Source organism: Chrysoperla carnea, chromosome 3 (assembly GCF_905475395.1).
Source record: "Chrysoperla carnea chromosome 3, inChrCarn1.1, whole genome shotgun sequence".
Classification (NCBI taxonomy): Eukaryota; Metazoa; Arthropoda; class Insecta; order Neuroptera; family Chrysopidae; genus Chrysoperla; species Chrysoperla carnea.
This window is the reverse complement of record NC_058339.1, coordinates 78,374,865-78,402,325: the sequence shown is the minus strand read 5'-3', so window position 1 is coordinate 78,402,325 and position 27,461 is coordinate 78,374,865. Positions and strand designations below refer to the sequence as shown.

Here is a 27,461-nt window from a genome sequence, read left to right as displayed (position 1 = left end):
CATTCTATTTAAAATAAAATAAAAATTAATATTTAAATATCTTACTTATATTAATTAATGATTATTTAAATTAGTTAATATTTTAATAATAATGAATGAATTGAGTAGGTTCAAAACATAAACAACACCAGGTATTTAATAATAAAAATTTATTTTAATACCTAGCTGAGCTGAGATATGTTAAATAGTCAACCTACACCTGTACTTATATGATATCTTTTATAATTATTAAATTACTGCGCATAACTATCTATTGAAAATTATTTTTATTTTCATAAATTTATTTATAAATAATGATCAAAATAAACTTTTTCTATATATTTTTCTATATATATTTCCTATATTTTTTTGAATATTTTATCCCTATATATTAAAAATATGAAAGTAAGCATGTTTGTTAGTTTGTTTGCTACGCTTTCACGCTAAAACTAGCAAATGGTTTTTAATGAAACTGTACAGCAATATAGCTGATATATCAGAATAACACATGAACTATAATTTATAAAGATATATTTAAAAAAAATAAAAAAATTAGTTTACTAAATATTATGTGACATTTACCATTTTTTAAAATTTTTACAGAAATCTTTATGGTTCAAAATGATGATTATAGATTGAGCAGAACTATGATCATCATTTTGAACCATAAATTAAAGAATTCTGTAAAAATTTAATTTTCAATTTTCTGACGAAAATCGATAATTGTGACTTCAATACGACTCGCCTATAATTGATACTTGATAATATGCATAATCAAAAATTACCAAATCACATATTATGCAAAGCAATAATAATTATTGATTGTGTAATTAATGAAAACAATGTATTTGCTATATTATTTCTATGAAATATTTGCAAATTTTAAATCCGACCTAACAACGGAACTTAAAAAATGATATGCATAGTCGGCTGTACTATCGTAAATTTTTTTTTCAATAATATTTGATGACCAAGTACAATTAATCAATCAATCAACAGAATTCATACATAGTTTTATGCAAATTTTAATGTTATATATTTTTTTTACGTTAATAAAATTACGTTATCGTATTTTAAAGATATTTGAGTTCTGGAGAACTTTCTCTCAAAGATTAAAAAAAGTCCTTTAGAAAATTTTTAATCATTATTTTCTAGCATTAACCCTAACCAAAATAATAATGCGCCCTATTTATCAATTTGTAGTCGGCTGATTTCGGTTAAGTATCTTAAAAAATGTGATCAAATCACCTTATTTTGCTGTCTAAATATTCAAATCGATATTCCTATTAATAGTGAAAATATGGGGTTGTCTTCATCTTAAATGCGGCACACTATAAAACAGAAAATTTTGATTGAACAAGTGAAAACAAACAATTGACTGAGTTAACTGTTGAAATACTATACATCGACAGTGTTGATTACTTTGTCACATTACACATACATACATGTCCACATATACAACTGATATTCGTATATAATACGTACTATACAATTTACGCCTAATTTGCACCCTCACGGGTAAACATTGATGTTTACGGGAAAATGTTTCAAACAAAAGTTGGTTATTTTTTTATAAGTAACTTTTTTTACATTTAAACTTTTGTTCTATCGCTAACGGTTTACAAGATGGGTTCTACGGACCCAAGACACAATTGATTTATGTTGCTCATTTACGAACTCGACCTCACATTTTACGTTCTGAGTACGCTGTAAAAATTTCAGCTCGATATCTTTTTTTTGTTTTTGAGTTATCGTGTTCACAGACGGACGGACGACGGACGAACAACCGTAATGGAATAATTAGGTGATTCTATGAACACCTATACCAAAATTTTGTGCGTAGCATCATTATTTTTAAGCGTTACAAACTTGGGACTAAACTTAATATACTTTGCATATTACATTACATTATTGAATTGGTCGAAACAATAAAAACTTAAATAAAATTAAACTTGGAAACAAAATAACCCTAATGATGAAAAAACATCCAACCGAAAAATTCCATCATTATTAAAAATGTGTAATAATTGAAAATAAACGTGTCAATGCTAATTAAATTAAAAACTTTGTTGAAAATACATAAACATAAAAAAAAATTTGGAAATGAGGAAATATTTTAATTTTGCTGAATATAATAAAATTTCTTGTGAAAAATTTCGCACAGTTATTAAATATCGTTTGCTAGGTTACACATAGAATATCGACAATAAAATTTATTTCATGGAAATAAAAATTTCACAGTTGAAAGAAATTTTTTCTTTTAACAATTTTGACTATCATAAATACTATTCATGTATATTGATATAAATTTTGAAAAATATAACTCTACTAGCTTTTACCCGCTTAAAAAAATAAACAACTTATGTTTGAAAAATTTTTTCGTAAACATCATTGTTTTCTCGTGGAGGGGCAAATAATGCCAAAACTTTGGTGTCTATTTTCTCAAAAAATATAAAAGATAGAGAGATGAATTTGTAGGTAGCTTCAACTTGCGATACTTATGAAAGTTTTTTGAAAAAAATCAAAAAAAGTTTTCTTGAAAATACTTCGCAAACTTTTCAAAATTTTCGACAACTAGTACAAATTGCGGCCGGAATGCGCTATAAAGCTGTTTTTTTTTGTATGTGTATATGTTATTTGGAAACCTTAGAGGAGTGTGAAACTACGTTTTGCAAGCAAAAAGAAGTTGTCGTACTTGCGTAATAAGAGAAAGGAAAACTTTTCATTTTTTCACGTATTACGTCAGTAGCACAACTTTTTTTTGCTTGCAAAACGTGGTTAATACTCTCCTAAGGGGTCCGAGTAACATATCAAAAATGTAGCTTTACATCGCGTTTTGCGATTTTAACTGTTTTTTTTGTAAGGTTTCACTGGCATATATCTTTCATTCTGTGTTTTGAAATGCCAAAAAAGGTAGTCTGTCATGGGGAATATCGATGGAAGTGAAAAAAAGGTGATATCATAAAAATGTGGTTGCTATTTTCGAGGTCAGTCCAATAGAAGATAACGTTGATCAAAATTATCGCCAAGTGTAATTTTTATTCGATTTGAAGAAAATTTTTATCATAATTTCCATATTCCATATTAAGAATCTGCCTTGATCTACAAATAAATAAAAAATGATATAATGTTAAAAAATATACTTTCGCATGGTAAAACCCAATTACAAATGCATCATTCAAATGACGTAAAACAATTGATTATTTAAGAAACTACGCCTTTATATAATCTACTTAGTAACAATAAATATTTGCTTCTCATTATGATTAAAAAAGAATAATGAAAGAAATTTGCGGAAGTATTCTGAATTGTATTATATGCATGAAAATCTATGTCAATACATTTGTAATTAAATTGTAAGAGAAATATTATACAATTTTTCAGGATAATTAAACATTTATGTAATTAAAAATCATATAACTAACAATATGTAGTCGCAGTTTAAATAAAATCAAAGTTTTTGTAATTAATTCTATATGATTGAAAAGTCTGATGATGCAAACATTGGCATTACCATAGATGTTTATGTTAAACTTTAATTGCTTGTATAGTGGTACTAAAATTATATATATTTTAAGGTAGTATGGGTCGTCAACAGACCATCTCATTGTTCAAAATTTTAAATAGCGTACAAAATTTAACACACACATTACCATAGTTTATTATAATAATTAAACTGATTTAATAACAATTAATAATACAAAAAATTATATTACAAAAAAAAATAAATAGTATTTTGACCATTAGTTATTTGATTATTTATTAGTTATTGTAGTTATAATTCCTATATTATCGATATATTATACTCTAGAAATCTTCTGTATCATAATGAAACTAATAGATTTGTCAACGTTACAACGGGTTAAAGCGCCGAGTTATGGTTCTTTAAAATTTTCGGAGTTGATTGTCTATTTTATTTAAACAATTTTTTGTGACATATTAATTAAACTTGTCAACCGATGTCAACGTCATCTGTTAAGCATTTTTAAAGTTATCATACTGATAATGAAACATACGGAAATTATGATTAATCGTTAATATTTTTTGATAATGATCGATAACATGTACTTTTTTATATATTTATAAATTCTTAAAATTTTTTTTTGGTCCATTATCATGCGTACACAGTTTTTTGGAAATATGAGAATTTTGGTCTTGTATAAAGAATAATGCACGAATAAATTTAAGAATAAAAATTTTGAATCGTTAATTTCGAAGTAAACGTGAATGAAAACTCTCGGAGTAGGCTAGAAATGCTTTTAGAAGGATTCAAACAGTTGATTCCATCATCTAGGTCAGAGACACGATTTTCCGTGCTAGAAACTGGTATATAAAGAGAATATATAAACAATAAAGGTTTTTGATATATTATTAGTTGCGAAAATTAAACATTTGAATTTTAACAAGTTTGAATAATTAATTTACAGACTAAAATTTTTAATTTTTAACAAAAAATCTAGCTATCTAGTATATACAATTTGTATCTGTGTCCGATTTTGTATTATTATTTGATACATAAAATAAAATGGACCAGTTTCTAATTGGAAAATAAAAAATTTATGTAAAATTTGTAATCTTACGATATTGGTTATATTTAGAATTTATTTTAAATGACGTAGTTTGATAAATACCTTAAAAATATTATGTAATATTAGTTTTTGAATTTTTTAAAATCCCTTGCTTTTCGCATCCTCATGAAAATATACGTAATAAATTTTTTCTTTTGTCAAATTTTTCTTCATTTAAAAATGCAAAAAAATAAAAAACTTTTGAAATACATTAAAACAAAAAAGTGAAAATAATAATCTTTAAAAAAGTCTAAAAAACTTAATTAATCTTAATTATGAATGAATGAAAATTGTTATTCAAGTTGATTTGTTGGTGTTGGTGATTTGCAACAAAAACTTTATGATTGAATATGATATGACGCCGATTATATTTTATTTGTTACTTCTAGAACTTTGAATTTGTTTGTGTAAAAAGTAAATGGTAATTTATTTACCTTGAACCGTTGAAACTTATTGTAAGGTGCAGTTTAAATATTTATTAAAACTAATAGTAAAAATATTGTTATATTTATTTCTTCTGTAGTTAAAAATGTAAATTTGTTTTTCTATTTTTTCTTGAAAAGGTAGATTGAAAGCTAGAATTTTACGTGAAAATTATCCGTTTACCTCACGAGCTAAGTTAGTAACCCAATTTTGCATTGCAAATTGTCCCCTCCTACATTTACGCAACCGATTTAATTCCATAAGCGGTTACCGATGATACAAGTGATTTTTGGTCCGTTTATAAAGAGAATATATAAAAAAGAGATTACATTAAAATAAGGCCAATAATAATTGTTTAAACTTCGGAAAATTTTTCTTTGATTACAATGAATGAATAATAATTGGAAACAATCAAAATTTTTTAATAAATCGCACTGAAGCGTTTAGGTCAAAATACACAATAAGTATTTAATCGTTAACAACCTTAGTTTCAAGGAAGGAGAGATTGCCGACGATTCCGAGGCTTGTAATTATTTCTTTTGATATAAGGTCAACGTTAGTTAATTTGTAATGAAACAAAAATACTTTATGGTTTAAGTACTCTGCATATGCTGAAATCTATGAGGATTACAAACAAAAAAATTTTGAAGAAAAGATACATCTTTTGTCTTAGAACTTTATTTCTTATCTGTTAAATTTAAAAAAATCTACATTTAAAAAAAACTTGGACAAAATTAATGAACCCATTCACGAAAATAATCTCAAATTCAGCTCTACAATTTCAGCATGTTAGATTTTTTTCTTTCATCTATCCGGATTTTAATCTTGTTGAAAAATCAATATCGAATTAGTATTTTTATAATTACTGTTTGACTGAACAGATATCTGTAGTCATAGACATTTCTAGAGTGAAAGTTCCGAAAATCTTTATAAAATGAGAAATTAATACTTCTAATGAGATTTGAAGATATTTTATTAAAATTGGATTGAACCGGCTCAGTGATCGAGCGGTCTAAGGCGTCAGTCTTTGACCGTTTGGCTTGTGGGTTCGATTTCAGGCAGCGGCAGTGTGAACAATTATAATTAATGGGGTGCAGAATTGATTACATTGCCGTCGCTTGGATAAGAACGGAGTAACCGAATTCACCCACATCAAAATGTAATTGTAAATATGTATGTTGTTAATAAATAAAGATTAACAAATATTGACGTGGGTGGCCTCTGTTATAAGTTAAACTACATTATTATTATTATAAAATTGGATTTTTGATCATTTCATAAAATAGTTAGAAACAATCAAAACTCAAATGAGTCAGTAATAGCATTTGGGCTGTTAATCGTTTTTGACATTTATATTTTGAAGGAAGGTGATTATTCTCAAAAAATTTAACGTCGAGAAACGTTTACAAAATAGTTACCAAATATTATACAGCAATGAAAGGTTCATTTTCAATCATGGACAACAAATTTTTAATTTATGATTACTTATGTAAAATAACACCCATTTAAATTGATTGATAATTTTCCACTAAATTTTCTTTTCCCGTTAAGTCTTACCATAGATAATTGTTTCCTACTCACTGAATGTAATTTTTTTTTATAATTACAAGCTACAAGGTAAATTTTACGAAATGGACGCTAAGAAAATTTTATGAAATAAATAAAATATCGATCTTTTAATATTAAAATTAAATTTCTTACGATTACCATGAAAATCAAGCAAGCGCAGAAAATCTCATTGAAAGTGTAGGTAACATTTTTGAAGACATTAAAGTCTGTAATAATTATTGGAAAAATTCTATTTTTATCGAATTTTTTATTATTATTAAAAAAAAAGTAATTAAATTAATATACGAGATATTTAACTAAATTCATATTTTTGATTGATATTCATTTGATAATGGAATTTGATGATGGAATCAATAATATTATGACTAAATGTTTTAAATATTGAATTATGGGTGTACGCCATGAAAAATTAACCATTTAATCTTCACTAAAATATACTTGCCGATTTTGATAATTGAATTTCAACATATGTGTATTGAATTTCAATCAGACGATTCAGAATAAAGTCTAGAAAAATATGCGAATTTTCTAGAAAAATAAGGCCGCATTTTTTAAATTGATTATTGTTCAGAAAATCTGACAGATTAATATTATTTATTTGTATATCCCTCTCCCTCCACAGAAACAGTCAAATGTCAACTTTTTGATCTAAAGCTCACCGTTTTTACAGTTTAATGTTTAGAAAAACTCCAGAAAAGTAGTTTTCAAAGCTGAAAATTAATTAATGCAAATTAATTGAATTTTTTAGCGCTTCAAAATCTTAAAATCTTTGTAATCATAAGGCTCTGAAGATTAATTACAGATTGTTTGATTCTGAAGATAAGAAAACACATAATCCAAATATGTGTGGAATAATTTTTATTTGTTTTTTAAATTAGATTATATTTGATTATAATTTGAATAAATAAACAATTTATGGCAGGTTTTTAAATTTTTAAGTATTTTTATTAACAAAAATTTGTGAAATATTTTTAATGAGATTGAACTTCACCTGAATACAAAAAAAAAATTATGTTTCTTTTAAATCAAGGTCAATTATTATTTTCAATAGAAGACATAAAATGAATTTAAAAATTTTTTAGCATTGCACAAAAAATAAATTTTACTCTGACTTTAATTACATGTACGAGGTGAAATATTCTGAAAAATATTTAGCTATACCAAATTCTAATGTTTTTATTTTCACTTCCAAAATTATTCTTATTTCTAAAGAAAAACACTGACCAACTAAATAAAAATTCCAACATTGTGAGGAGAATCTAATGACCCATGTTCTCTGTCTATAAGTGTCTAGTAAAAACAATGTTTTCAACCAAATCTTAATCAAATTTCAAATTTTAATAACTTTACTTCAAATTCCCTACCCTATTTGTATTTCGAGTTTTTTCAAATTCCCGAGCGTCCTTTTTTGACACAGACTGTTTCTTGAAAAAGGGATAATATTATACTCTTTTTAAACTAAAGAGTTGATAACCGCATTATGAAGCCATTATTAAGAAGCTCGGGAAATATTTGCTTTCGTCCCAAAAAATATCATCCTATATTTATTATAAATGCGAAAGTAAGCACGTTTGTTTGTTTGTTACGCTTTCACGCTAAAACTAGCGAATGGTTTTTAATGAAACTATACACCAATATAGCTCATAATTCAGAATAACACATGAGATATAATTTATAAAAATTTCTGTAAAAAAGAGTCATTTGACATTACCATAAATTGCAGAGTAATCTTTATCAATTTTTACTTTTAAACCCAGCGAAGCGGGTGGGTATCACTCTAGTTTAGAAATATATGATCAAAAAAATTTCTGCTTTTATCAAACTGAGAAAAAATTAAATATTCATTAATAATTGATATAAAAATAATTTAAATCATAACTTAATTAATAATACTGGCCTGAAAATCAATGTTGTTATTTTAGATGTTCCTATTTGATGGAAATAAAATGCGTTAGTTTTTATAGATTTAATGTAAATAGAAGTAAATAATAAAAAGTTAAAAAATTTGTAGCTGGGTCGAAAAAGGTATAAATTTAAGCCGACAATTTTTGGAATTGCGATTAAAGAACGGTAACACGTGAAAATATCTATGTAACGAAAAATTTCGAGGTAAAAAATACTACAAATCTATTCAAAACTTGAGAGACTATTACCAATGGATTACCAATTTTCAAATCCAAATTTTACGGTTGTTTCTGCTTGTAATTAATACGTCGAATAAGTTATTCACAACTAAAACGTTTTCTTAAGCATGAATTCTAATGCACTGGAGCATAAAAACAAACCGAAACACGAGATGTATTAATCTGCGAATTATTTTTTTTGCGAAATTTTGACAAGTATAGGTTTACAATGCACGCAAATTAAACTTATACACGTTTTTCACGTTTTTTAGTTAGTTTTTTCATTTTAAAAATATAACATATACATAATTTAAATTTTTGGTTATCTTATCTTAATTAGAGCTAATCAAAGAAAGAATATGATATATGTAATTAAACCCATCGTTAATTTACTTAGGTACTGCATAAAATTCAATCTATTATTACATTTTCTTAATATTTTTGAACCTCTGTGTGTAGAAACTCTGCTGTGAGAAACACTGAGGTAGGAAGTTTATCACATAGTTTCCCACAAGCTTAAAATTGACAAATATACTTTTCTTTATAGGAAGAATGTAATTGGAAAATCATTTTGTGTAAGTGTTCCTATATAGAACGATATGTCCGTCCATATTTTTCGACGTCCTGAAAATTGCAATATCCATTTTTAACCTGACGCCGTGTTCTGTTAAATTCTTTGTTTCGGTTGTTATTCAATCATATTTTTCTATTAGAATTACAAAAAAACTTTTACAGTATAATATTTCCTTTCTTACTTTTCTCAAACGGTGTATTCTTTCAAATTTAGCCCAATGTATTTTAAGACCTAAATAAATAATGAGAGATAGAAAAAAAAAAAAAATTTTAAACAGACTCTTCAAATTATATGCTTTTAGATATACCTGACGTCACTGAATCGCGTAATTGTTTTTAGATTTTCTTTTGATACGTCTGTGACAGGGATACAGGGTTGACCATAAATTACGATTTCTGAATAGATTTGTCGAAGAGTAAAATACTTCTTCGCAGTTATTTAATTCAATGCTTCACTAATAAGCTTCGTTGATTGTAGTTGAAATTTATGTAATAAAATCATAGATGTATGATATTTTATTTTTAATTATAATTAATTTTATAATATATAATATTATAAATATTATAATATGTTAAAGTTTAACTTGTATTGATTGTTTAATTATTGTTTACAAATAAATTTGGCAAATATAAATTTTAAAAAATTTATTTTTGAAAATCATTTAAATAATATTTCGTAAGACTTTTAAGTGCAGCCGCAGGTAAATGATATCATTTCACTCAAAGAAAACATCACATATTAAATATTTTATTTATAAATATTAAATATTATAACCTAAATTAATTATAAATAAAAACAATGATATCATTTTTAACATAAACGTTTTAATGTTTTATCCATTCAGTGTTATTTTTATTGTATAGTTTAGACCATATTGGCGTACACGTTACGGAAATTTTCTTTTAGTTGTTTTTGGACAGTATTTGAATTAAGTGATTACTTATATTGAAGTTTTAAAACGATAATTTCGTATATAGCTACACTGTTACTAAAAATAAAAGTTCCTAAATGGATTTTGCCCGTATTTGAACAAGGGGTTTTTCGAAAAACCGTACAGTATTTTTATACCATGTATATGAAATATACAAGTTTAGTCCCAAGTTTGTAACGCTTAAAAATATTGATGCTATGAACAAAATTTTGGAATAGGTGTTCATAAAATCACCTATAATTAGTCCATTTCCGGTTGTATGTCTCTCTGTCTGTCGCCTGTCCGTCTGTCATCTGAGGTATCAAGCTGAATTTTTATAGCGTGCTTAGGACGTAAAAAGTGAATTCGCATTCGTAAATGAGCAACAAAGGTCAATTGGGTCCGTAGGACCCATCTTATAAACCGTTTGAGATTGAAAAAGAGTTTAAATGTAAAAATGTTCCTTATAAAAAATAAAGAACTTTTGTTTAAAACATTTTTTTGTAAACATCCGTGAAAACGCAAATCATCCGCAAATTGTACAGTATGTATACATTCTCGCGTAGTATCCTCGCCGAGTATACTTATGATCAGATTACGGCAGATAATTTTTAAAACCTATAATCTATGCAGATATTTGCTCCAAAGTTTTTTCGAAAACATGCGTTCTTCACTATTCTTTTTTATAATAAATTTAAAAAAATTGTAATATCTATCCATACATTTTGTGTATAAATTGCATTATAAAATATTTGGATATGAAAACGTGGAGCCAACGTAATTAATAAATGTTTTTATCAATAACGGTTTATCAATCAAGGTGTGACCGTACCCACTACATACATTCCAAAAATTATACAGTTTTCAACTAATAAAATAGTCATAAAGACCCAAGTTATGACTTAACCCAGAATATAAAGTTTTAGAAATAATTATATTAATCTTATTGCGATAGTCGAGCGGCAAGTATTCATTTTGCATTGCCTTTTGGCGAAACTAGATAGCAACAATATCTGAAGGAAAGCAAGGCAGTCATATCTAGGCTAGGTTAGGTTAGTTTATATTTGCTGTCCACGAAGGACACACTTAGGCTTTAGAGGACATTGTGATACCATATATATGTTTTACCACCTTTTCCACTGACAATTGCACTACACCAGTTCATCACAACTATTAATTAAATTAATTTTTGTTGTGACGGCGGGGATCGAACCCTTCTACCCTAGACATACCGCGAACGGAATTAGTTACGCCTCAACCAACTGAGCTACTAGGGCGACCAAGTCAAAATGTCTTATATATCGAAAATGTCTCAAATCAAAACTAAACAATGAATCAAGATCTAGAGACTAAATAATTAAAAAATGTCATTTCTAAAATTTTGTCTCAAATCCCTTTTTACCCCTCTTTCCCTCTCTGAATTTCTCCACTTTCAAAAATTTTCAAAATCAAAATAATGCCTTTAGTTTTCGGACTATAACCAAAGTATTATTGCTAAAAATAGCCGTAAATATATCATAAAAATGAACTCGAAATTTCAATATATCACTCAAACATACAAGCATATTTGTAAATAAGGATGTCCCGTATTAAAAACCACTTAAAATCAAATAACTTAAGTATGCTATAATACTTTTTATATAAGTATTAAGTATAATATTATAATTTCGTTACAATTGTTATGCTATGTGTGGGATGTTTATTTTTAAAATTTTTAGTTTCAAAATTATAGCTTCTGTATCTAAATACATGCTGCCCAGCGTGCTTTGACATTTTATTTATTTATTAAATATACATAAGAAAGGAATAAATGTCAAAACGAGCTGGTCTAGCTGGCATGTACTTAGGAACAGAACCATAATGTATTAGGGTATGAATACAAAACTTTTTTTAAGAATATGATCAGGTCGCATAAGGTACACCAGTATTATTGAGTTTTTGAAAATCCTTATATTATAAATGTGAAAGTAAACATGTTTGTTTGTTTGTTACGCTTTCACGCTAAAACTAGGGAATGGTTTTTAATGAAACTGTACAGAAATATAGCTTATATATCAGAATAATACATGAACTATAATTTATTAAGATATACTAAAATAAAAAAATTTAATTTAATTTGACATTTACCAGTTTTCAAATTTTTACAGAAATTTTTAATTTATGATTCAAAATGATGATTATAAATGAAGGAGATCGATGATCATCATTTTGAACCATAAATTTAAGAATTCTGTAAAAATATAAAATAGTAAATGTCAAACAAATCATGGCCAACTATTATGATATACTCAATGAATTATGACTATTTTACATTTAACAAAATTGAAAACTGTGTATATCAAGCGAGGGTGGAGGCTATAAAGCGGTGGTTTTTACTTTTAAGCTCAGTGAAGCGGTGGGTATCAATCTAGTAATAATTGTTAAAAATATTATTTTCACATGTCGGATATTAAATATTTTTCTAAATAAATTATTAATTTTAATATAATTAAATAAATAAACTTATTTATCATTTTCTTAAACGTCCGATGTACGAAGAAATATTTATATTTTTCGCGCGTATCCATGTATATTGGTAACAGTCGCCGAACTACCGATGAATAACAACTCTCAGGATTATAATTACGATTAGCTAATTCATACTTACGATGACTACTGGTTGGTCGAAATACGTATTTATATTGGAAAATAGACCTAGATATTTGGTTGAAGTTGAAAGTTAATTTTAAATACCTAGAGGTTTCATAAATGATTATCTTTGATAATTCTAATTCTATATTCATTAAACACATAATTTTTTTTTAAATCTTCACAGGTTTGATAAAAGTTAGGAAGTTAAAACATCCGGGTTATCAAATTTTTTTATTTGTTGTAAAATGCTTATTTTATAGTTTTAAAACAAAATTTTAATTACGAATACTGTTGTCAAATTTGCATGATTATCGAAGAAGAAAAAATTTAATTTTAGAAATTTTGGAATTCATCTTTGTTTATAAACAGAATTGAAAGCATTAAGTATCTTTTGTTTTCAAAAATCACGTGTATAGAATAAATTTCGGCAGTTCAATTTTAACAAACCTGCTCAACACCTTTTTCCCGTACGAAATTTCTCATGACTGAGATCTTCTCTGTAATGGAATATAGAAAATTTTTAATTGCTACAAAATATATAAAATTGATGAATATCTTGCTCAATGTGAAAGTAATCAATTTTAAGATTTTCGAGAAAAAATCTCCGGGACATTAACAAATGTCAAATTTTCATCCTTATTAAAATGATTTGGGAAAATATACCCTGGTCTAAGTCCTAATGATAAAGGTATTATTACCTACTTAAGAGAGTTGCTTGTAAGAAATTCATCTTCTTTGTTTTAATCAATTTTTCTTTTTTTTGTTTTAGGTAAGAAAACTGTCGAAAATCCGTAGGAATATGTCTTCTTATTGTAAGGTAAACAATTTGAGTACAAATCTTCAGTTTTTAAATTTTTTTCACACAAAGTTTTCTAATGAAATTTTTCAAGGATCATCCCCCTATATGTTTTCCGTCTTGAAAGATTTCTCTAATAATTAATAATGTTCAAAACAAGTTTTAAATAATGATAATGGATGACCATTGCATGTGTGATTGCATATTATTTTGAAATTTTTTTCGAAAATATTATTTCCAATTAATTTTTGCATAAACATTTATATTTGTTTTAATTTAATATTCCAATGCGTTTTTATTTTGAAAAAAAAAAAAACTTTTGTTTATAACACTTTTACTATGAAAAATATCCGTTACAATGCATTAATTTGTAAAGTATACCAGAAAATATTCATAAATTTTGAGGAGTTTCTCTTGGCAAAATAAACTGAGATTAATTAAATTGAAGAAGTTTATATAGTCATTTATAGAATATTAATTAACTACCAATTCTCTTGCGTATTCTTAAGCAGTAACAATTTAAAATACAATATACAAATTTATGGCATATTTTTTCATAAGAAAATTATAGAAATAGGGAATATTCATGTATTTTTTTAAGATTTTTAATTCATTGTTTACACAGCTATAACATAGTAAAAAATATAAATACTGCTTAAAAATGCTGTATTTAAGTGTAAAAAAATATTTAAAATACATTATAATTTTGAGATATTTAAACGCGGGTTTTTAGCGCTCTGTGTTGATGACGTATAAGTAAGTGATCTGTCAATGACGTATAAGTAAGTGATCTGTAAAAAATTATTTGTTTCGGAATTTGATGAAACTCAGTTTATAAGGTAATTTTGACCCAAGAAATTCAAAAATCGAGTTTATTCGGCGATTGGCCGAGTAATTTTCGAAAAAAACGATATTTCGGATCGATTTCCGGTATTATCTCGAGAATTATTCGCCCAATCGTTAAATGAAACCGATTTTTGTATTTTTTGGGTCAAAATTACCTTATATACAGAGTTTTATCGAAATTGGAGACGATAAATTTGTATCGATTTTTTGCAATTTTTTCAAGGGGTACCCCTTAGAAAAATTCGAAAAAATCGTAAAAAATTATTTGTTTCGGAATTTGATGAAACTCAGTTTATAAAGTAATTTTGACCCAAAAAATTCGAAAATCGAGTTTATTCGGCGATTGGCCGAGTAATTTTCGAAAAAAAACGATATTTCGGATCGATTTCCGGTATTATCTCGAGAATTATTCGCCCAATCGTTAAATGAAACCGATTTTTGTATTTTTTGGGTCAAAATTACCTTATATACAGAGTTTTATCGAAATTGGAGACGATAAATTTGTATCGATTTTTTGCAATTTTTTCAAGGGGTACCCCTTAGAAAAATTCGAAAAAATCGTAAAAAATTATTTGTTTCGGAATTTGATGAAACTCAGTTTATAAGGTAATTTTGACCCAAGAAATTCAAAAATCGAGTTTATTCGGCGATTGGCCGAGTAATTTTCGAAAAAAACGATATTTCGGATCGATTTCCGGTATTATCTCGAGAATTATTCGCCCAATCGTTAAATGAAACCGATTTTTGTATTTTTTGGGTCAAAATTACCTTATATACAGAGTTTTATCGAAATTGGAGACGATAAATTTGTATCGATTTTTTGCAATTTTTTCAAGGGGTACCCCTTAGAAAAATTCGAAAAAATCGTAAAAAATTATTTGTTTCGGAATTTGATGAAACTCAGTTTATAAAGTAATTTTGACCCAAAAAATTCGAAAATCGAGTTTATTCGGCGATTGGCCGAGTAATTTTCGAAAAAAAACGATATTTCGGATCGATTTCCGGTATTATCTCGAGAATTATTCGCCCAATCGTTAAATGAAACCGATTTTTGAATTTTTTGGGTCAAAATTACCTTATATACAGAGTTTTATCGAAATTGGAGACGATAAATTTGTATCGATTTTTTGCAATTTTTTCAAGGGGTACCCCTTAGAAAAATTCGAAAAAATCGTAAAAAATTATTTGTTTCGGAATTTGATGAAACTCAGTTTATAAGGTAATTTTGACCCAAGAAATTCAAAAATCGAGTTTATTCGGCGATTGGCCGAGTAATTTTCGAAAAAAAACGATATTTCGGATCGATTTCCGGTATTATCTCGAGAATTATTCGCCCAATCGTTAAATGAAACCGATTTTTGTATTTTTTGGGTCAAAATTACCTTATATACAGAGTTTTATCGAAATTGGAGACGATAAATTTGTATCGATTTTTTGCAATTTTTTCAAGGGGTACCCCTTAGAAAAATTCGAAAAAATCGTAAAAAATTATTTGTTTCGGAATTTGATGAAACTCAGTTTATAAGGTAATTTTGACCCAAGAAATTCAAAAATCGAGTTTATTCGGCGATTGGCCGAGTAATTTTCGAAAAAAACGATATTTCGGATCGATTTCCGGTATTATCTCGAGAATTATTCGCCCAATCGTTAAATGAAACCGATTTTTGTATTTTTTGGGTCAAAATTACCTTATATACAGAGTTTTATCGAAATTGGAGACGATAAATTTGTATCGATTTTTTGCAATTTTTTCAAGGGGTACCCCTTAGAAAAATTCGAAAAAATCGTAAAAAATTATTTGTTTCGGAATTTGATGAAACTCAGTTTATAAGGTAATTTTGACCCAAGAAATTCAAAAATCGAGTTTATTCGGCGATTGGCCGAGTAATTTTCGAAAAAAAACGATATTTCGGATCGATTTCCGGTATTATCTCGAGAATTATTCGCCCAATCGTTAAATGAAACCGATTTTTGTATTTTTTGGGTCAAAATTACCTTATATACAGAGTTTTATCGAAATTGGAGACGATAAATTTGTATCGATTTTTTGCAATTTTTTCAAGGGGTACCCCTTAGAAAAATTCGAAAAAATCGTAAAAAATTATTTGTTTCGGAATTTGATGAAACTCAGTTTATAAAGTAATTTTGACCCAAAAAATTCGAAAATCGAGTTTATTCGGCGATTGGCCGAGTAATTTTCGAAAAAAACGATATTTCGGATCGATTTCCGATCGATTTACCTATACCAAAATTTTTTTCGTATCATCAGTGGTATATACATACATGGTATAAAAACAACACAGAATTTACACTCGTTATCATTAAGTTTTCTAATAAAAAGCCATAGAATAATAGAAATCAATGTAATACCATACAAAATGTAAGTAATTAATACAATACAGTATGTCAACAAATTTGACGAGCCAGTAAGTACTTTGATGTCATGTCCGTTTAAAAATTTGAATTTCCCGTTTTAGAAATTTTGAATTTTTCTCACTGACTTGTACTTTTATTAATTAATTTTAAGTAATTAAAAAGTAATTAATTACGAAAATAATGGTTTAGTTTAAATATCCAGCCAATAAAGTTACGGAAAAAAAATATTTGAACCATGAAATTTCATTAATATTCCCTATTTTAGAAATGAAGTAGAAAATTTTAAATCGTGCATTCAATTCACACATAACTTCTACACAGAAATGCCATTTGCATACGGCTTGTTACTTCAAAAAGGTGTATTTTTAAAACGTTATCTTTGAACCATACAGGAAAATACAGGAGTTTAAAGTATTGTATTTTATTTCTATTAGTTGGAAAGCCGTTAGTGCTACAATGAGATGAACATATATTCGAATTTCTGTGATTTGATCTATTAACGATCGCTATATGGCCAAAATTTTTGTTTTCGAGTCTAAATTCATCACTGTTGCGAATTTGACACACTGACACATTTTGTATCATTTCTTAAAAACAACAATGCTGAGGGTAGCGGGTTCCATTCCCGCCGTCGCCTGATGGGCTGGTGTATTGAATGGTATATGCATGAAGGAGGTGCTCTCAGCCTCTGAAATTGAGGAGCTGATAAATGAAATTATCAGCGGAAAGATGGTAAAACACATATAAGGTATCACAATGGGCTCTATAGCCTAAGTGTGTCCTTCGTGGACAGCCATTACAACCTAACCTAACCTTAAAACAACAAGATTTCTATAGCTTTTGTTCAATAACAACTTTGTCAAAAGTAATAACATTTCGGCTTCTACCGGGCTACGACTTCGCCCTTTGTATTTCGAAGCTTTGGTAGGACTCTTGGCGAATGGCATGGAATGGCTTGAAATTTGTTATCAGTGTCTCTAAGTGTATATCTATAAAGCAAAAATAATAATAGGATTTCTTTGTGAACAAAATATATTACTTTATTTACCATGTATGTGAAAAATGTGGGTAGAAAGTAACAAGTAAATGTAAATGCTCTTTAACTAAACGATTCTTTTCAAAGAATTTGCTACGCGAATTATAAAATAACATATTTCTCACGATTATGATTTGTTTGCAATAAAATATGCTTACAATTCCTGTAATAGTGTTATCTGATATATGTATCCGATTATTTACTAATATATATAAACAATTATTATATACTAGAGTGATGCCCACCCGCTTCGCTGGGTTTAAAAGTAAAGATTAATAAAGATTGCTTTTGCTTACCCCCTTTCTATAACACTCGAAATAATGGTTGAGGATTGTTTTTTCACAGCAAAAATGTATGTATGGTTTTCTATTTTTTTAAATGTATAATAGTCGTAATTATTCATTGAGTATATTAAAAAAGATGGCCATGGAATATTTTATATTGACTTTTTTTATAGAAATCTGTAATTTATGGTTATGTCAAATTAAATTAATTAAAAAAATTTATTAATATGACTTTATAAATTATATCTCTTGTGTTATTCTGAAGTATGAGCTATATTTCTGTACAGTTTCATTAAAAACCATTCGCTAGTTTTAGCGTGAAAGCGTAACAAACAAACAAACATGCTTACTTTCGCATTTATAATATACAGAGATGTTGGCGATAGAACCATAGTGATCCACATAACATTTCAGGGAAATTAAATAAAAATTTTAAGGAAGTCGTTTGGACTCGTCGCAGTCGGAGGAACTCTTTATCTAAAAAGTGTTCCACAGAACATCCCCAGATTCCAATGACAATAATATTTATTTATTTGTCAGCAATCGAATTAGTGGTTTTTCGCTTTGTATATAAGATTAACTTGTATCTATTGTATTAACTAATACTATATATTGATAATGTTAAGTGTTTTAGCACACATTTTTTTTTAAACAAAAGAAATTTTTTTTACAAAAAAGTCGAAATAAGTACAATTTGTACAACACCCGCGAAAACATTCCTACATTTAATGTTTTTTGTGAATGTCATAAATAAAATTTGTGTGATCATTGATGCTAATCTTGAAACTTGATTTATAAAAACAACACTAAAACCCACACAGCAGTACACATATTTAATTAGTGAAATAAAATAGGTACTTGTCAGATGTAAGTTGTTAGTGACCTTCATTATTGAAAAAAAATGTAAACAAATGTAAAAACTTTATATAATTTATAAAAACACAGGACTATTATTAAACAAATCCTTTTTTATTCATCGAGATAAATAACACTGAACAATTAAATTTTTGTCGAAAAATGTGAGTTTCGAGAAAGACACTATTTGAATCAATTGCATATTAACAAGTGAAATTTACAAAATTTAAAAGAACCTTGACAAAGTTTGCGTATATCTGAGAACACTCTCCATTAAATTAACTTTTATCTTAGAGCCTTCTCCAAATTGAATCGCTTTTGAGTAGCATGGCCTATTTTTTTGCTGTTCTGGATATGAAACCCTTAGCTCGCACTTGAAACATAGCTAAGAATATTCTCCATTAAATACCTAATTAATTACCTTTCAAATGAAACCAAAAAAATCGAAATCGAATCCATTTCAGCGATATGATGGCACAGACAGACAGACAGACACACACAAAGCGGTCAAACTTATAACACCTATCTGTCTAATATCTGTTAAACTAGTAGTAGTTTAGGTGTTTATTTCATCCATATTTAATTATTTTCACTTTTGTCATCTCTCTTACGTAATTTTCATATTATTTTAAATCATGCGAAAACAGTTTCATGAATATACCCTACTACGACATTTCATAATTGAATTACAAAAAGGATATTTCTGGCATCCTCAGTAAAAACTCATTATATCCCTAAGCTTGTCGTAATTATAATAATAATTTTAAATATTGTTTTTCAAAAGTAATAACTAATAATATATATTGATTGCGTGTTGTCACTTTTAAGTTTTTAGTATTTAAAAAAAAATTTTTATAACAAAAATGATTTTACATTTAAAAAATGAAAATACTAATTGTATGTGTGATGAATATTGAATAAGAGAATTAAAAAATAAATAATGATTACAAGAATGAATTATTTATTAGTTTAAGGTCAATTTTACAACTTCTGTATACAGAATTAAAGTAGTTACTTACTTTGTATGTTGATAGTGGCGAGTATACACAGAGTTTTATATAGGTTTTAAAATAATATATTACCAGTATAGTAGTTACTTTGTTGACAACCTTATTTAGTTAACATTGGTCGCTCGACTCCATATTATTATTTATTATGGTTTTACGTTTTATAAGGACATCTTAATATAACATACTGCAACACCTATTTCTCTAAAAATTATTTTATGTGTAAGAATGCTGTAATGGCTACAAATATGGGACTTTAGCATACGAACTTGAAAGTTGGAATATTCTTAACCATAAAAACCTTCTTTTTATAGATAAAATGGTAATAAATCATATAGGGATTTTCATTGAACGTAAATGCTTATTTACCCATTAATGCTTACATGGTTATCCCAAATCTAGGTATATACATGGGTATCCCATATCTTATAGACAAAGATTTTTTTAATGAACAATATTTTCAAAAACTACTCCTCTTAATCACAAAATGACATAAAACAATAGGAGATCGGATAAAATTTTTTTTTTATCACTTCAGATTCAAAATTCTCACTTTACGAATAGAAAAGAGAAGTTGGCTTTTAAAAATCTTTACTAGTATGCTAGATATGAACGTTTAAAATTCCTAATTAAACAAAGAGGAAGATACCCACTAGTGACGTCATACATGAGTGTCGCCCTATACTTACATATAAAGCTTTGTTTTGCTAAAAGGAGATGCGCAACCTTTGAATACAATCTTTGATTGTTTAAAACTTTTTCATTTTTTAATCAATTTTAATTTCACTTTCAAATTTTTTCATGGTATCAAGTCTAGTTTTAAATTTTTATGAATAATATGGCCAATTCGACATCAGGATTATCCCCTATTAATTCATTAATTAATATGGATGTATTTTTAATTTAATTTATTTTTTTCGAAAGTTTACTAAAAATTGATAAGGAAATTTAGAAAAAAATTTGTTTCAATTGAAAATGGTTTTTCTTAACTATAAATTCAAGCGCCAGTGACGTGTAGTGACCGCTTTAGTAACGCCACTACACGGAAAAATGATAAAATAATGTGCCGGATAATAAATGGTTTATTCCTCAACTTGTTTTCACTATATTATGACGTTATTTTTCATAGAGAAATCCCGAAAAATGTGAATTTAGCATGATTCCGGTTGTCTTACAGACACAACAGGTCTAAAGACATCACAACCAATCACAAGACGTTTTTAATAAAGAATTTTTTGTTTTGCGGATTATTTGGCGCCCTTTGTGAGTAGTGCTCGGGGCATGATAAACCCCTTGCCCGCCTTTCGCTACGATCATCTATATTTTCAAAGCCTGTACCATCCATTTATGCCTCACTTATATTAAGCGGTTCATTTTATGAAACTATACTTTTAAACCATTTTTGAAAAAACTTACTATAGCATTAAAAAATTGTTATGCTTCTTGTATATTAATGAATACCATCAGATACATACATGATTGACATAAAATCAAATTAGTCAAACACCATCCAATTATGGCAAACTTACTTAAAAATAAATGATTAATCCTCTTCCGCAAAATATATTCAAAATAAACAATCGATAAAAGCCATCTGACCTTGGTTCATTGCCTTAAATGCGTTATTATTTAATAAAAGAGTAAATAATTTTTTGCGAATCATTGTAATTTAACTGTCTGTCAATCTCATATCAAAAGTAATTATTTTTGATTGGATATATTAATTAGACTGTTTTTGTATTCTTTAATTAATTGCTATTGAATAAATTATAAGTAAATGTATCTTTAATTGATATAATTATGTTTAACGATATTGATATACGCTGTGAGTAAAATAATCGAATTATGCATTGATTGGCACACCTAAAGACTGTCGCAATTTGCCCAAATTAAAATTGATATATTATGTTTTAAAAATATGAATCATCGTGTAATCACTTATGTGATTTATTTCACAATGAACGTTAATTACTTTTTTTTTTTACTTTACAAAGTTGTTTAAATATCAAAGTATTATGCAAGTTGCGCAAAGTACAAAATTTTGAATTTTTTCCAAATAAAAAATATTTTTGTTAAGCAAAAAAGTACTCTTGTGATCTTTTTTCTAGACGCTTATAGTTTTCGAAATAAAAATTCTTGGAAAACTAAGTGCAATATTCGATCATAAGAAAAATGTGTTATTTTTTTCAATCTCTGGGGAATTTTTTTCAATCTGAATTATTCTTTTCATGCATTAATTTTCTTGTATTTTGTCACTATGCAAAAAGTTTTGGTCCTGACAACAAGAAAGTTTATTAACTATACTTGTTGTTTTTTTTTAACTTACGACCCAAAAAAAGGGATGTTATTAGTTTGACCGCTCTCTGTGTGTGTCTGTCTGTCTGTCTGTGGTATCGTAGCGCCTAAACGAATGAACCAATTTTGTTTTTTTTGTTTCCTTTGAAAGGTAATTTAATGGGGAGTGTTCTTAGCTAGATTTCAAGGGCGAGTTAAGGGTTCCGTACCCAGAAAAATTAAAAAATAGATGATGATCCTCAAAATCGGTTCCCTTTGGACAAGGAAAAAGGTAATTTAATGGAGAGTGTTCTTTGATACAAGTTTCAAGTGCGAGTTTAGTGTTCCGTTCCTGAAAAACTTCTGGAGGTTTTTCAACTTTTGTAAATACTTGTTTTTATAGTGTGCTTTGGAAATTTATTTATACAAACGTATATTTTAAATCGTTTTACATAACAACGTTTTTGTTTTACTAGTGTGATAAAACTTTAGCGTTTGTTTGCTCGTAGGAAAGCGCAGCATTTTATTATTTTAAATATTATAATACCTACTTTCCTGAGCTTTCATGACAGTATACATTTAAAAACTTAAAAATATAAATCTTTGCGTTAAAATTTTATATCGCAATCGAAATTTAAAGAATAGTTTTCAAAATAACGATTGTGAAATTTTTAATTGAAGAATAATAATTTGTATAAATCGATTTCACAGTATAACGGTACATGGATTTCAATAATCATGTTCAAGAATGTATTAGTACTTAATGATTAATATTCATATCGCACGGTCTATATAAAATAATGTAGCTACAATATTTTACGAAATTTATTGTGGTTTAATACTTTTTTTCTTATACTCTAAAAATATTCTTTTGTTCTGGAAATAAAACTAATTTTAGATTTAACAGCTCGTGGTGGATGTGATCTGTCAGTATCCAGATGAATATATTTCTGTTTAACGAAAGTACTCATTGAACAATTTACTATCTACGACTAACTTTGATTCTGCTAAATATTTCTATTTTTTACTAATTTTAAGCGATATTTTTTTTTTTTTGTAAATCACATCTAGATAAGAGTACACAAGCAAAATCGTCTTATTGTACGTATTTTGATAGTTGGCAAATCAAATTTCTTTTTAATGGTCAGTTAAACCTAATTAAATTATATAAAATCATTGAAAGAAACATAATACTAATAGTTCATAAGTTTTGGACTGAAATAGTGTTTGCTTAATGCGTAGAATGTAACAACTGCTTCGAATGATTTTTTTGAGGGCAAGCTGGGACCTCGGTCAATCGTGGGGGTCTTGGGTAATTGCCCAAAGTCAGTGTACAAGAGGGGTTTTTGAGTATTATTTGCCCCTTCGAGGAGCGAGAAAATTAAGCAGCCTCATATTTATGATCTAATAAATACTACTTGGCACAAATTGTAGTTTCGATTTTCAGGGTAAAAATAAACAATTTTATATTAGAAAATTAATAACATATTTTGTATAACTGAGTGAGTCAAGGTTTTGAGTATTATTATTAAAAAATAAAATAGCCATTAATGGTTTATAAAAAAGTCTATTAAATGATACATTTAATCAAAAGTCACGAGAATTACCCATATTTATGCACCCAAGTTAAAAAGCACGTTTTTTGATTAGGTGTATGAATTAATTTCTTTTTTTAATGTTACGTTCATTAAAATAAAAACAAAATTGTTTAATCTACTTCAAAAAAAGGGAGGAGATGGAGTTTTCAATTATTGATTAGATGAAGAATCAATTATTCTAATCGTTGCTATTAAAAATTTCTTGGGCGCATAGTTTAAGTAATGCAGGTCCCAATAACACTCTTGTTCTGTATTGTCACTTGACGAGTTTTTAGAAATGTAATAATAATTTCAGAAAATAGGAAAAATTCGATTTCATGGGTTAACTATTTCCTTCCTTTTTGTTTTGGAGTAGTTTCAAAAATTTTTGTATTTAAATAGAATTAAATAAATAAAGCCGGGCCCACAATTTAAGTATAGCAGCGCTCTTAATATTGTCCTTGCTTAGTGTTGTGGGACTGTCTAAGAACTTCGACTGGGTGGATTTTAGAAAGAAAAAAATAATTCCTGAAAATTTAGCTGACATGATTACTATTATGAAATTGCATGATTCAAATGAAATAAAATCGAATCGCTTTGTTAAAGTGTGTCCGAATTACCGATCGATATACATACTGTTGCGTTCACTTTCTTATTCGTCATAAGAACTGCTACAGTACGCGATAATGAACGTCCTTCTCTTAGTGTAGGTTATTATTTGTTAGTAAAAAGTATTTTTTGATATCAAAATATTAAAAAAAGTTTGCGCAATCGTTTATTTATTTTTTGAATCTTTATTTTCTATGACCTTTATCGCTTTTATTTATTTATAGTGCCTATAATAAAAGGAATGTACTATTTTTGAAAATATTAAAAAGAAGTCTATTGTTTTAGAAAAAAAAGTTCCAATTAAAAATGAATATTTTATGTATATGCACCTACTTCTCTGAGTCAAGCTGAAAAGTTAAATTTAAATTTTATAGTGCATGGAAAATTGAAAATTTAAATAAAAAAACCAAAAAACTTTTCGTAATAATTTGTAATTGTATTATTCTTTAGTAATTGCATTGTTGAACAGATTTTATCATTCGGTTTCGGGTACAAATTGAGAAGCTTAATCGAAGTATAAATTTTACTTTAGTTTATATTTGATTTTAATTTTTTTTTTTCTATTCTCAATAGAATTTCGGTCTTTTTTGCAATCGGGTTTTTCATTTTTTAAATTATTTATTTTATCTTAAATTATGGTTTTAGTACGCAAAAGTACAAAATAATTTTTATGATGTAAAAAGCCCAGATGAAAGCTCGTTAAACACACTAACTACAGAAATGGCCTTGCGTAATAAACACACAACGGTTTAGGAAATAATCAATTGGTATTATTTCATTCACAATTATAAAGCTTCAGTATTTTTATGATATACCGATTTTCTTGATTTAATCATAAAAATCGATACCGATTTTCTTGATTTAATCATAAAAATCGTTAATCATAAATATTACATTCGTATAGTAAGTTGTCGTTACTTTGTCTTTTTTAAGGCTAACGTACACGAGAGTTGATTTTCACGCACGTTTTTTTCAATTCTTCGTAGCTCTGGAGTAGATAAGATAACCGGAATCCAGTTCTAAAAAATTTAGAGAAATTTATTGGTATAAAAAAGTGTTATAAACAAAACTTTTTTTATTTTATTAATATAGTTTTTCATTTTTTTGTCTTTTAATATTTTCTATTCCAATAGCCTAAAAACCCCATTTAATTCCAGCAAATAAAATTGTAAGTACATTTTTAAGTGAGTTTTGTGTGCTATTTTTGCTTTCTATGTTTAGGTACACCTACAAGTGATGCCGGTTCAAGGAAATCTAGTGAAGATCGATCCAAAAAGTTGTCAGGTAACTATGCATTCATTTCAATTTGACATTTTTTAAACTTCAGTTGAATTCTTTTATTGAGTAAAAAGGTACAAATAAAAGGGAAAAGTTAATCATGGAGGCTACACAATAAATTTTTGTGTGCAGAAATTTTAAACAGTTGGGGGACGAAATAAATAGACATATTCTTCGAAAAACCAAAACATCTTTTAAAAAATCGACCACTTATAGTGACTAGAAAATTAAAATAATTAGAAAATTCAATCTATTGTATTAAGTTACGAAAATAATAAAGTCATCAATTTTTCTCGTCATTTAACGAAAACACAAAATATTTAATAAAAATTGACCGTTAATCAATTTTATTCGGCAATAATAAATAAATTTTTCCAATATTAAAATTTGATTTATTGTTGAATATTTTGATTTATTGCTTTACTTGGCTATAATTGTCTCTTTCCACATTTCTGCTTTAATTTACAATACATTTTTTTTTGTTTACAATGAAAGGTATTTGAAATCAATTTAGTAAAAGAGCCAATCATAGGAAAATTTACCCTATAAAATATTTTGATTTTCCAATTTCCTCAAATATAAATTGCGAACAAATATTATAAAAAATTGAGCTCATAGTAGTAACCATAAAATTCACAACGCAATAAGTTAGCACTAATATGTAAAAAGAAACTATTTTAATTCAAAATTTCAAAATTTTCATTTAAATTTTTTTCAAGAAAAATTTCAAGAATGGTGCAAAAATTTTTGCTTTTTTTCGAATGGCAACGTTATTTTGCCAACAATGCTTGATCTAAAGTTAAAGAAATATTTCGACTTCAAGAATCACTGTTATGGTTCTAGCCATTGAAACATGCATTTTAACCTCTTGACACAAAGAGTAATAAAATTTAAAAGTTTAGTACCATTTTCTCTACTTGTAGCTTCCAAACGGTTAATGTAGATTGATAAAAATCTAATCAATGTTTTGAAAACTTTGCTCGGTTTTATATGTTTATCAGATCTGTAGATTATGGTGGATGTGCCGAGAATAATAAATAGGCGGACTGTTACAATGTATATACTTACTTCTATGCGCTTCCATAATAAACAAATTTTTTGTTTCAATTATTTAGAGTTTAATGTTATTATGGATGGTTTAGCAATGGCTCTTGGTATATTTTTCAAAATCTGACCTTATACGCAGATTCCGTAGGCAATAAATCAAAATTTTTCACATCTAAATGTGTGAAAATTTGTATTTTATTCTACATATAATTCATTTGGACTGGTGTATAATTTATAGGATCACATTAAAAAGAACTAGTGTTTAAACTTTTTTATTTATTTCTTTTTCCAAGCAAAACAAAATTATTTTATAATTGAAAGGTCTTAATTTAAAAATTTTTAAGTTTTTATACCATGTATATATAAAATATACATAGTATAATTTATATTAAGTTTAGTCCAAAGTTTGTAACGCCTAAAAATATTCATGCTACGAAAAAAATTTTGGTATAGGCGTTCAAAGAATCACCTAATTAGTCCATTTCCGGTTGTCCGTCCGTCCGTCCGTCCGTCTGTAGACACGATGACTCAAAAACGAAAAGAGATATCAAGATGAAATTTTTATAGCGTACTCAGGACCTAAAAACTGAGGTCAAGTTCGTAAATGAGCAATATGGGTCAATTGGGTCTTGGGTCCGTAGGATTTTTCTTTATAAAAAAATAAACAACTTCTGTTAGAAATTTTTTCACTGTTTATCC

General features: G+C 27.2%; 1 protein-coding gene across 2 annotated transcripts in view; it reads left to right on the top strand.

Annotated features, from left to right (window-relative positions):
- The window catches only part of LOC123296661 (restin homolog), a 65,598-nt gene that overhangs the window by 27,158 nt on the left and 10,979 nt on the right, over positions 1–27,461 (top strand). For both annotated transcript variants that reach the window (XM_044878227.1, XM_044878228.1), the window contains exon 2: positions 25,659–25,721. In XM_044878227.1, the coding sequence (XP_044734162.1) occupies positions 25,659–25,721 (63 nt within the window). The remainder of the gene's footprint in view (positions 1–25,658; positions 25,722–27,461) is intronic.